A 13,199-nucleotide genomic window follows, 5' to 3' on the forward strand; every position below is an offset into this window, starting at 1 on the left:
ATTATTCCCTAGCGGTATAAAGCACAGTCGAGGTAACTTCTGGTTTTCTCCTCAGTAAAATGGAAAGAATACCACCCAGCTCCCGAGGGGATCCTAAGGATAAAAGGGGATAATAACTGTCAGTTGCATAAATATAGTGCTCAATGAAGGCTTCTGCCATGGAATCCGACCATTCTGGCCCCTCAAGGAATTACTATGGTGGAAAATGAGCATTGGCATGGAGCCTGAGATCTAATCTGGGAGTCATCCCATGAAACAGCTGGACATGATTTATTCTTGGACAGGAAATCCTTGCTGAAACATGATGGAGTGTTAATAAATTTTGTCTATCATCAACTGACAGGAGAAAAGATTCTCAAATCCCAAGTTCCTATGGAGAACTGTAAGACTAATAACTAATATGTTTTTCTTTGGGGTTTAGTGGCCAGGAATTTCTAAGCCAAGCATATAGCCAATGTATAGCTTTCCAGAACTATATGGTATGCATTTCTGTGCACTTCATCTACCCTTGTCACCTACCCCCCTATAATTTGTCTTTACACCAGTTTTTTAAATTTATGCCAAATAATACCATCTATACATGTTCTATAAGCCACTTACTCATCCTTTATGGTAAGATTTTGTGGTGGTTTATAGAGTTCCCTATTTATCAAACACTCCAAATCTCCCAAACATACGAAATAACCTTAAGGACACACAGCACTTGCTGTTATTTTTGATGAAAATAAAGTTGTCAAGTGAACTCTTCTTGGATTTCCTAACATGTGAATGCTCACACATTGATATTCAACAAGTGTGTTTTCAACTGAACTGAGCTAAGAAGCCATGAAAAGACACAGAGGAATCTTAGATGCATATTACTAAGTGAAAGAAGACAATCTGGAAAGGCTACATACTGTATGATTTGCACTATAGGACATTTTGGAAAAGGCTAAATGATGGAGACAATAAAAGGACAGTGGTTGCCAGGGGGTAAGGGGAGGGAGGAATGAATAGACAGAGTATGGAGGATTTTTAGGACAGTGAAAATACTCTGCATGATATTATAATGATAGATATGTCATTATACATTTGCCTAAACCCAAAGAGTGATTGTATAACACCAAGAGCGAATCCTAACGTAAACTACAGATTTGGGGGGATTATGATGTGTCAATGCAGGTTCAGCAACTGTAAGAGATGGACCACTGCAGTGGCGCATGTTAATGATAGGTAAGGCTATGCATGTGTCTGGGCAGGAGGTATATGTAAACTCTGTGCCTTCCACTCGCTATTGTTATGAACTCAAAACTGCTCTACAAAATCAAGTCTGTTTTCTCCAAAAGTCAGTTGATCAAGCGTTCCAGGTGGGAAACATCCATGTCCCTGTGTAAGAGCAGGGATCCCACTGATGTCTTACAAAGATCCCAGCACGTCGCATCTCACAGACCTGCTTGAGAATGTTCTGTTCTCTCATCAGCTTCTGCCGTTCTCTGTTGGGCTTGGAGAAGACCACTTCAAGTACATCTTGACCAGAGTTAGTGCCACCAGTGACAAAGTAAACCAAGTCTTCCAGCAGCTTGGTTACAGACCTTAGGGGGAAAGAAGCTATTAGAGATGGGAAATGTTCAACGTCCAATAGGTTGGAAGCTTCACCTTGGGCGACTTCGGGCCTAATGAGCCAGTTAAACACAAGCAGATCCATTCTTCCGAATTTCCCTGAAAGTGACAACCAATTACCAAAAAGTGTAAAATACACACAACACATTACTGTCCACAAAAGGATAACCACCTTCACAAGATAGGAGCCATCAAATTTTATTTCAGAGTAACACTGGCTCCTAACATTTAGTGAGGTAATTCCAGAAGCCAAATTGGAGACAAAGAAAAAGACCGATCTTTTCAACTTCAGAGACTTTCAAAGAAGTGAGTGTGGTTTCTGAAAACCACAGGTTGAAGCCACGTATAAATGCGAAGGCCTGCTCCTCTCATACAAGGCTGTTCAGAGCTGGCGTTTTCTCTTTCTGCAAGCAAGAGATTTAAAAAATCCACAGTGGCTGAGGATGTGTCTGGTTCTTGTGGGAAGCCCTCACCTTCTTTCATTCTGGGTGATGGTGCCCTTCTCCAGCTTCCCAGCTATGGAGCCCAGCACCTTGCTGGCATCATTGGCAAAATCCAGGTCCCGAACCTCAGCAGGGGAAACTGGAACTATGGCAAATGCTTCCTTATCCTCTTTCACGGGGGAGGTGCCGATCTGAAAAGCAGAATGGTCTTTATGGAACTGTCTCTTGGACTGAGAGAGCGACACATTAATCAAACACTATATTTATGCGACACTGGGCTATCCAGAGAGCTAAAGCTATCTTGCAGTTCAAATTAACTAGACATAGAAAAACATCTGGAAGGAAGTACCCCAAATCATTAACAGTTGTTACCTCTGGAGATTCTCACGGTGGGGAAGTGTGAGGCAGAAAATGGGCTGTGGTATCATTTTATACCTTCATTTGTTAAAGGTAGCATGTTAAGACTGTTGTTAACTTAAAAACATGCTTATAAATACATAAGGAAAAAGCAAATGAGCAAAGTGGTAATTATTGACTCAGAGTATAAGGGTAGACAATGTACCATTCCTTCAGTTTTTCTATATACCTGAAAATGTTCATAAAAATAGAAGAAAAAAATTTCAGTGACCTCCCCCATCACTAAAAAAATGTGAGAGCATCATTTCACTTTTTAAAAACAAAATCCCTATGTTTGTGAATTTATGCTCTATGACCCTAAAGAAGGTAGTGAAGGAGAGGGGGGTTCAGGGAGAGAAATTAAAGGGGCTGAGAGAACTTTCAAAAAATAAAAGTATATTTAAATACACAGAGAGATAAAGAAATAATAAAGATTAGGGAAAACCGACTAGGTATCTGATGTGCCTCAAGGCATAAGCAAACATTCCCCCAGCCAAAATCATCCTTCAGACAGAGGTGAAATCCAGATAATTGTTCAACTTTTAGGGCAAAAGCCATGGAATAAAAAAGTTCTGGTTATCTCAAAAAGCTTGGGCTTGCTTTAGCCAGGTTCCTTGGAGAGAATTCTTTCACTGCATTCAAGTTTGTCCATGACCACACACTGGCCAAGCCAACAAAACGCAGTCCCTACGCCCCCATCTGTTCTCCAAGGAGCCCTTTCATTAGGGAACACAAGACCAAGGGAGGCAGCCAAGTTCCAGAACTCACTTTCAGCATCACAGGTTTTTCTTCCTCCTTGTCGATGGGGATATTTGTGCTGTGAACCCACGTATTAGTGCAGAGGTGTCTGAGCCGGACATAGGAGTTTCTAACGGGGGGAGAAAAAGGACTTGAGGGACAGGAATTTTTAGGTTTTCTACAGCCACTGGCCTAGGATACATTCTATCAAAAAAAAAAAAGGGATACCAAAATGGTGTTTTGCTACATACACAATACACACAATATAGACTGAGAAGCAAATGGCTGCACACTGAGATATATTCTAGTGTATTTACAATAAGAAATCATTCATCAGGATTCTAACACTGGGATATGCTGTATTTCTAAATATAAGATCACTCCTATGAATGAGTATCTCAGAACAAACTGAGGAGACAAAGCAACAACAAATATTTCCTGAGTATATATTAATGCATACCATGAGAGGTGATAAAGCAACATATGAAATCTTCATATGGATCAAAAATGCAAAAAATAAAATTACTAGGATAAAATATGAGTTAATATTTAATAATCTTGTGGTAGGAAGGTCCATAAATTTTAAAAGTCAAAGATGGATACATCTTATAATACAGTTTAAATTTTATATCTTCCGTAAAGCAAAAAAAAATAAAAACAAAAATAAAAACAAAAACAAACAAAAAAAACCCATCAGGAACAAAGCTGAAAGGAAAAGGACAACCTGGGAAAATGAAAGAATACCACATAGCGTAAAAAGGTTATTAATCTGCATTTATAAAGAGATCTTTAAAATCAGTAAGAAAAGAACATGAATACTGGAAATGAAAATGAGACTAGGACATAAGCCAGTAATTTAATAAAGCAATATAAATGGCCAATAAACTTGGAAGTACACATTCAATCTCCTTAGTACAATTTATATAAATTAAAACTATGTATCATTTTACTCTACCATATTCCAAAGATCTTAGAGACTGACATAACCCAGTATTTACAAGAGCTTAGGGAAATCACCTCTCCTCACACTCCTGGTAAGAGTGTAAACAGGTGAAATTCTGCAAGGGAGTCTGGCACTTTATAAAACAAGTAAAATGTATCTACCTTTTCACCTAGCAATCCCATTTTTAGATTTTTCACTTAAAATGACAGGCCAAGTACAAACTGGGGCATAGAGACATTCAACAAAGCATTATCTACAAGAGCTGTAAACAATCCAATGTCTCAATAATGGACTAGTTAATTGTAGTACATATACTAGAATACTAAACATTTAAAGTGATTATAATCCATATATACTTGGAAATATGTATAGAACATACTCAGGGAAAAAATGTTAAAAATAGCTTATAATTCTATTTATGATAAATTATATACATGTTATCTGTGTGCCCCAGAGACCTGTCTAAAACTACATAAACCATAATGTTAACAGTTGTTATCTCTCAATAGTTAAATTTTATGTAATTTTTATTTGCTTTTTTGCTCTCTGTGATGTTAACACATTTTTGTTGTTTTTTTACAGTGAACATGGATAATTTTACAATGTTTTTCAATTTGCTTTAAGGAAGTAGTAGAAATAATGGCATAATTCTTGCATCAAGAATCTACCACATTAATGAGACAAGATCAATGAACACCAAGCAATAGTAAGTAATGGGAAATGCACATTAAAAAGCATTAAGTTGGGGGACAGTCAAGGTAAGTACTGAAGGACCTTTAGAAGAGGAGATCAATGAGGCTTCAGAAAGTCATGGAAGTTTTTTGTTACAGAAAACTTGAGTTGGAACTTTGAACATTGTTGGACCTGGGGCAGACAAGGGGTCCCTTGCGTTAGGGATGTCATTTGTGTTAAATGGAATTTAGAGCAATGGTATAGACATGGAAAAGAGGTGAGGGTGGGGAGAGCATCAGACCAGACACCTATCTTCAGTACATCCTCTCTGCCTTCTGCTTTCCCTCATTCCAACTGCCCTAAACATTGTAAGTAAGGGCAAACATAGTGATATTTACATAAAATAGAATGAATACATGTGAAACAACATGACCAAGAAATCTGACAGAGATTTGTAATTCTTTTTCTTCTGAGTGACTTGGACTCATTTTCTTAATTTCAAAGTATAACCAAAGCTTGGAGCTTAGCTTTTAATTGGATGATTACATTCTATAAAGTTCTAGGTCAAATTATATTTAAGACACAAAAATGATTCTATCAATTCATCCCAAGTCCCATTCCCAATCCTTAACTTAAAAGCCATGAGATCAGGACAGTTACAAAACAGCCACAAAGTTGGATGCTCTCCCAATGTTCATTTAATTCCTCTATTTTACATATATTGCAATTTTATTATCTTGTTTAGTATATCCAGGATTTGCCATTATCCTTCTCATTTTCGCTTGGAAAGATTCTTTTAAACAGTAACTATCACAAAAATTCTTTTGCTGATACCATTTCAGAGACATTCATTTATCTACTTTCAGACTTCCTGATCTTCAAACAAGCAATATTTAGCACAACTTTAAGATTCAGGGGAATGAGTATACTACCCCTAAGGTTTTTTATCCTTCCACAGGACCAATGAATAAGAAGGCCATTCAATTCTGTCTCTTGGGTTGCTGGTCAAAGGCAAGAATGGATAAAAATTTTTAAAGTCCAATATAACTGGTAACTAACACTGGCAGACCATACTGGACACTTTTTCCATGGTGAATACAGACTTCCCTTGTTTAAGAGTTTAGAATCCATCTACCTATGGACAACTGTCCACCAAGAGTTTTCCAAAAGAGAAACAGAGATGAATCGAAGTGGATATAGAAGCAGGGCCTCTAACCAGCCAAAGCTGCTTGGCCATCTGACCTAAAAGCTTGGACTCAACTTCCCCCTTCCTACAGGATCATGTGGATTTCCAACCCATTGTGGAATATGGCCAACTAGCACCTTACTCCCCTTGCCAAGGGAATGCCACGAAGCACCTTCTAATAAAACAATGTGATATTTCAAATTACAGGGTCCTGTTCTTTGCTAGCCCTCGCAAACTAAAATATTTAGCATGTAATATAAATGCCATTCCCTTGTCTCCTGGGACCTAACCAAATTCATTAAATAACTACCAGAACAGAGGACAAGACAAATGGAAAATTACTTAAACAAAAATGCAATTGGGTTCTACATACCTGTACTTATCTAGTTAACAAGTCAATGAGAAAGGAAGTTTTTAAAAAGCTATCTACTGGGGCACCTGGGTGTCTCAGTCGGTTGAGCATCTGACTCTTGATTCCAGCTCAGGGTCATGAAATTGAGCCCAGCATTGGGCTCTGTGCTCAGTGTGGAGTCCACCTGGGATTCTCTCTCTCCCTTTGCCTCTGCCCTTCCCCCTGTACTCACACACACTCTCTCTCTCTCAAAATAAATAAAATCTTAAAAAACATAAAAAGCAATGTCCCATACTACAAACCATATTTTAAAGGGATCTCAAAATGGATCAAAGCCCTAAGAGTAAAGAGCAAAAACTATAAAACTCTTAGAAGAAAACATCAACATAATTGTTTGTGACCTTGGAATGGGCAAAAGCTTAAGCAATCAAAGAAAAAATAGATAAATTGGACTTCAACAAAATTAAAAACTTTTCTACTTCAAAAGACACCATCCAGAAAGTGAAAAGACAACCTAGAGAATGGGAGAAAATTTTTGCACATCATGTATCTGGTAAGGGGTTTATATCTAGAATAAAGAACACTTAAAATTCAATAATAAAAAGACAACTCAATTTTTTAAATGGGAAAAGTTCTCCTAAGAAGATACACAAGTGGCCAAAAAGCACATGAAAAGATGATGAACATTATTAGGCCTCGCAGAAACGCAAATCAAAACCACAATGAGGTGCCACTTCACACCTACCAGGATGGCTCATATAAAAAGACAGTAACAAGTACTGGAGAGAGAGAATGTGGAGAAATTGGAACCCTCACACACACATGGTAGAAATGTAAAATGGTGCATCCATGTTGAGAAACAGTCTAGCAGTTCCTCAAAAGGTTAGATAGTTACCATATGATGTAGCATTCCAATCCTAGATATATACCCAAGACAATGAAAACTGTGTACACAAATGTTCACAGCTGCATATTAGCCAAAAAGGGCAAACAACCCAAATGGCCATCAGGTAATAAGTAGATAAATATGGGGCGCCTGGCTGGCTCAGTCAGCAGAGCAAGCAATTCTTGATGCCAGGATCATGAGTTCGAGCCCCATGTTGGGCACAGAGATTACTTTAAATAAATAAACAAATGATATTTTTTAAAAAGAATGGGTATTAACCCTTTTTTTAGAAAAATAAAATATGAAAAAATAAGGGAGTATATGAAAAACCAGGGAGTACACCATCTTTTCTTGGGCATTTCACAACCTGCTTCGAGAGGCGTCCTGATCAGGGTCCACCTGAGGAGGAAAGGCATCAAGTCATGGATTTTGCACGTCAGACCCTCCCCTCACTACAATCACTGCACAGTCCACAGGAACAGGGAAGAAACAATAGCGAACATCAGCAGTTGGCAGGAAAAGAACCACAGTTTCAGAGCAGTCATGAAAGATGATAGTCGGCCACCCACGCCAAGATAAATACAATGTGGTATAACCACATAATGGAATATTATTTAGTGATAAAATAAAATGAAATACTAATACATGCTACAACATGGATGAGTCTTAAAAATACTAAGTGAAATGAGCCAGTCACAAAGGACCACATGTTACATTTATACAAAATGTCCAGAACAGGCAGATCACTAAAGACAGGACACAGGTGAGTCTAAGGCTGGAGATGGAACACGGGGAAATGAGAGTGATGGAGAAAGGGTATGGTGTTCTTTTTGGGGAAAAATGTTCTAATACTGTGATGATAGCTGCCCAACTCTGCTCATCCCCTAAAAACCACTGAATTGAGCACTTAGGTGAATTGCATGGCATAGGACTTAGATCTTAACAAATCTGTTATTTAAAAAAAAAAAAAAGCAGTCTAAATCAGGAGTTCCAACCCTGGAGAATGCAACGCTGTGCACATACTTGAAATTTTCTAGAGAAACATGTCTAGCTCTCCCCACATTCTCAAGGAATTAACAACCCAGCAGAGTTTAAGAACCAAGTAACCCTTTAACTGGATGGCAATGGAAGGCCTCCCTGCAACGTAAAATCTCTTCTACGTGGATACTGTCCTCCGTTCATCACTCCCAACAGCACGAGAGAAGCTTCTCTTCTGCTGATGGCACCCACACCGCACTTACCAGTCTCACCGACAGGTTAAACAGGGAAAGGGCAAGGACATACATGAATAACAAAACATAAAGTGATACTCAGGGAGACGGGCCATGTGTAAATCCTACATGCCAATGATAACTGCCCCCAACAACCCTGTCTGTCTTCAACATTTAAGACTTTGGGCTCTGCAAAAGGGATTGGCTGACGTGTGATGAGTTGCTTGAACTCTCTGAGCTTCAGTGTCTTTATCTAGAAGAAGGGGCAAATAGGGACACCTGGGTGGCTCAGTCGGTTAAGCGTCTGCCTTTGGCTCAGGTCATGATCCCAGCGTCCTGGGATCGAGTCCCGCATCGGGCTCCCTGCTCTGCGGGGACCCTGCTTCTCCCTCTGCCTCTGCCTCTCTCTCTCTCTCTGTCTCTCATGAATGAATAAATAAAATCTTTTAAAAAAAAATAGAAGAAGGGGCAAATAGTAATACCTAGCTCACGGGGCGGGGAGGGGGGGTTGTGAAGATGAAATTACGTAACACAAATAAAAGTACTTAGCATTGAACATGGCATGCAGTCAGCACTCAATAAATGTAAGCCATTATTAATAATATTGCTGCTGATTTTGGTGTTAAGCATGAGTTTTCATCCCCCTTAGAGTCCAGTTATTCCTTCCACCAAAATGCATTCTTATGCAACCAAACTAAGAGTCAAATTTAACAAAATGACCAAAGAACACTGGTCTGACTTCTCAATACTCTACTACATACTCAGTGAACTACAAATATTCCATTTTCCAGAATTTCTTTACAACTGTTTATTCAGTTGACTAGGAGACCTCTCATGTTTGGCAGTGAGGACATGAGTAGAGGAAACTAGAAATATGGAGCTACTTGAACTTACAGTTTGACTTGTTTACTTCTTATCCAACTCCTGAGAACTTATAATTAATGAGCCATAAAAAAAACAGCCAACATTCCAATGGGCAACCAGAACAAATCCTTTACAAATGCTTCAAAAAAGGCAGTATGATTTGGATTCCAAGAAGCCCAGCCAGGCCACATACACCAGCTCTGACTCACTCGGGATAAGCCATTTTAGAATCATACCTTGGAACAAGGCTATCACCTCCACGGAGAGTGGTGGGGTCTAGTTCAAAAATGGAGGAGATGTCATTGCCTTCAGGCACAGAGACCAGGGAGTACACCATCTTTTCTTGGGCATTTCGCAACCTGCTTCGAGAGGCGTCCTGATCAGGGTCCACCTGAGGAGGAAAGGCATCAAGTCATGGATTTTGCACGTCAGACCCTCCCCTCACTACAATCACTGCACAGTCCACAGGAACAGGGAAGAAACAATAGCGAACATCAGCAGTTGGCAGGAAAAGAACCACAGTTTCAGAGCAGTCATGAAAGATTCTTGGCCACCCACGCCAAGAATATTTACACTCTACCTCCTTGTGTTGCAATAAAAATGTTTAAACAATGCAGGGTTACAGTAACAGATGTCCATGGAAAGAGTGCTATATAGGTGATGAAGAAGTCCGTATGGCTACATCCGTCTGCAGTAGTTGGAAGAGAAAAGAAGCTCTTTGAGAAAACTCATCCTGTGGATTTGGTTATGGGTCATTGTGTTAATCTACGGTTAAATGATCTAGCAATAATATGATACATCTACTTCCCAGGAGAAAAAGTAAAATAAAATAAGTCTGAATCCAAGTGTTCGTAAGCAGAGATCCCAGTGTGGCCAAGAAAAATATTTGAGAAGTCAGACTAGCCCTGAAAAAAACATTCGTAATTAATCAAGGAGCGCTGCCGATGACAATACAGGGGAAAAGGGGCCTCTCTTGCTATGTAAGGGATTTGGCGGAGGCTGAAGAAAATCTCTGACAGTTAAGACTAATGAACAATGACGAAAGCTTTCCTGAGAAACTATAAAAACACATTCTCGGCTCCAGAGCCCGTCTGCCTGAGCGGATTTAAGCAGCATGCTTAGACTGTCATGTCCTCTCACAGGTTTTGCAAGGTGTCTCCCAGCGCTGTGATTCTACGTGGGATTATTTTTAATTTTTAACGTCCTTGCAAGAAGACAACATCCACTTGCACCTACTGGGAAAATCACATTTTCTTTGTCACTAACTTGCTTTGCTTGGGCTGAGGCACTGACTCCTTTCCAAATGGGGAATGGATAAAATGAAATCAAGTTCAATAGGCAAAGGAGAGAGCATGAGAGAATTTATTTCCAGGGCCTGACATCTAAGATCGCAGGCAATAGTCTGCTCTAGGAGTTTATCGGCAGCCCCAACTTCTGTCTGAGAAAAGGAAGAAGGGAGTGGGGGGAAGGGCGGAGAGGGGGATGGAGAGAGAGATAGGAGGGAGGAATGAAGGAGGGGAGGGAGAGAAGGAAAGAAAATACAAATGCTTCTTTTAAGCTCTGTGTCTTCCTCCCTATGTCCTCTCCTCTCATACTTTGTAGCACTACCTAAACAAACCCACAACTCACCGTTCGATCTACCCTCAAGTATGAATCAAGGGGAGAGCACCAAGTACCTCAGTTCAAGAAAAAGCTCAGTCCTCTTCTAACTATTCTGACCTGCAAAGTCTTCCACACACCACTTTCAAAATAAACCCTGACCTGATTCTGGCTTGAGACACACAGCTCAGCTATACAGGCTGGCAGTTCAATTTCAGACCTGCCGGAACACTGAAGAAAAATTAAAATTGCAGAGTGCCTGTATCTGGACCTGTGACTGAGCAACAGCATCTTCGCGTTCTTTGTGTGCAGTCGGCGTTTGCCACCTAGTGGGAGGAAAGGTGCAAGTACAAAAGGCTGCGAGACGAGAGCCAGCCTGGGGTCGTCCTTTCTCTCCCTCTGGCGTCAAGCATGTGGCTCATGGGGCTGCTAAATTGAGAAGGACGAGCTCAACAAGCTAAGTAAGATTCCAGGCAAAGGTTGCTACAAGCACTGGATGCCAGTCTCGGGAACATACGTGACCCACGAGCAGAACAAAGTTTCCTCTCCCAAACTTTCCCAACTCCAGCTTTTCCGCTCAAGTTTCCCGGCCCACAAGAGGGTGAGCGGTGCAGGACTCTCCCAAGGCTAACAACTTCCCCAGAGAGGCAGGAGCTGGGCCACTGGCCTCGTTGGTGCAGGGTGAGCCCCCCAACCCCTCCTCCATATGAAGACTGCCACCCAAGCAACATCCAAAGCAGCCAGAGCAATGCAGTCTGGATCTGCACCCAAGCCTGCTGGCATATTGCACCACCGTGGCATGGAGAAACATGAGAAAGTAGAAAGATGACTGAACTCTGAGAGAACCGAGACATGTGACGAGTTAGGACCACACTCTGGTTCCTCACTGGTCCTACAAACATCATACAGTCTCCCCTAACTCCTTTCACTGCACTGCTGTGCAGCCCAGATGAACTCATGCATGTAAAGGCACTAAAAAATGCTACTGATCTTGTGCAACTTACACAAATGCTACTTACTGAGTGCTTACTATGAGCCACACCTTAGGCACCACACCTCAGCTGGTCCTTACGACAAGCATATCCGCCACTTTCACAGAGGAGCGAAGTGAGGGCCAGAGAGGGGAACGTAGCTCCTTCAGTCACACAGCTCATCCAAGAGGGGGGTCTGCTATTTAGACCCAGCTCTGCCTCATTTCCCTGCCCTGCTTTGGATCACTGCATTCTTCCTCCAGCACTACAAATGTTGGACCTCCCCGTGCCCACCAACAGGCCAGGAGAGCAGCCCCGTTCCTCACAGAGCTCAAGGTTCAAATGGACATCAGCTCTCACTGGCAGCAGCTACAGCACTCCTTCCAAGTCATCTCAGAGAGGAGACTTCCTCTGTGTTACAGCCCAGATGGCCATGCTAATACCATTAGATGCAAGTCCCACAAAGGCAGTTATTTCTCTCAAAATCAAGAAGGTGCAGGGACAAGAACTGCCTTATGAAAAATGGCGCCCCTGCTAGTCCCAGCCTCTGGAGACCGGCCACATGAACACTGCACACCGATGTTGGGCAAAGATTTCCCTGCACATTGGCAAGAAGTCGGGCTAGGTCAGTGCTCTCAACCTTCCAGGCAATGTGGAAGGGCAGCTTTCAAAATGAGCTCTGGAAGTGAGGGTGAGGAAGATGAAAGGAAGGAACAGGAACCTCAGCTGCTCCCTCCAGAATTGGAAAAGACATGAACTCCTGCAGCAAGTCCGGGAACTCAGGATGTGAAGCCCTCGGCTAGCACTCCTCTTCCTTCCTTCTGAAGCTAACATTCTATCCAAACATAACTGCAAGGGTCATCCTTCCCACAGAATTTGGACCTTCCAAAGACAACTGCATTCTGTATTATGTCCACCCCAAACCCCTTTATTTATGGATCCACCTTGAAACCTGTAAGTTCTTCCAAAATTTTACCGCCCCCCACCCCACCCCGGCAAAAAAGAAATAAGCTCAATACCACCTACCATATTCACCAGAGATGATCACATGAACACACAATGTCAGAGTAGCAATTATTTGCATTTTTTAAAATCCTAGACCAGAATGAAGTGCTTTATTGATAGCCATCATTTCTATATAATACAACCACTGCTCTCTTTAACCCATAGTTGCAGACAGTTCAACCCTCGAGTGCCTCCAAATCAGCATTAATTGGTTATATGGCTTCTAAAGAAGGATCCTGTTGGCATTAAATTCTAAATCACATTATAAAGTTTATTTCTGAGTTTGCAGAAAGCAAGGACAGATGGTTAGACAATTAAGTGTCTAATCAGATGT

At 41.1% G+C, this 13,199-nt stretch overlaps 1 protein-coding gene across 2 annotated transcripts in view; it reads right to left on the reverse strand.

The window, feature by feature from the left end:
* Positions 1-13,199, reverse strand: part of ITPR1 (inositol 1,4,5-trisphosphate receptor type 1) — a 328,878-nt gene that overhangs the window by 172,054 nt on the left and 143,625 nt on the right. For both annotated transcript variants that reach the window (XM_034997067.1, XM_034997066.1), the window contains 4 exons: positions 9,527-9,681; positions 3,207-3,306; positions 2,073-2,233; positions 1,430-1,571 (listed from right to left, as the gene is read on the reverse strand). In XM_034997067.1, coding sequence (XP_034852958.1) covers positions 1,430-1,571; positions 2,073-2,233; positions 3,207-3,306; positions 9,527-9,681 — 558 coding nt within the window. The remainder of the gene's footprint in view (positions 1-1,429; positions 1,572-2,072; positions 2,234-3,206; positions 3,307-9,526; positions 9,682-13,199) is intronic.

Source organism: Mirounga leonina, unplaced genomic scaffold, assembly GCF_011800145.1.
Source record: "Mirounga leonina isolate KUSES-001 unplaced genomic scaffold, KU_Mleo_1.0 Mir_94, whole genome shotgun sequence".
Classification (NCBI taxonomy): domain Eukaryota; kingdom Metazoa; phylum Chordata; class Mammalia; order Carnivora; family Phocidae; genus Mirounga; species Mirounga leonina.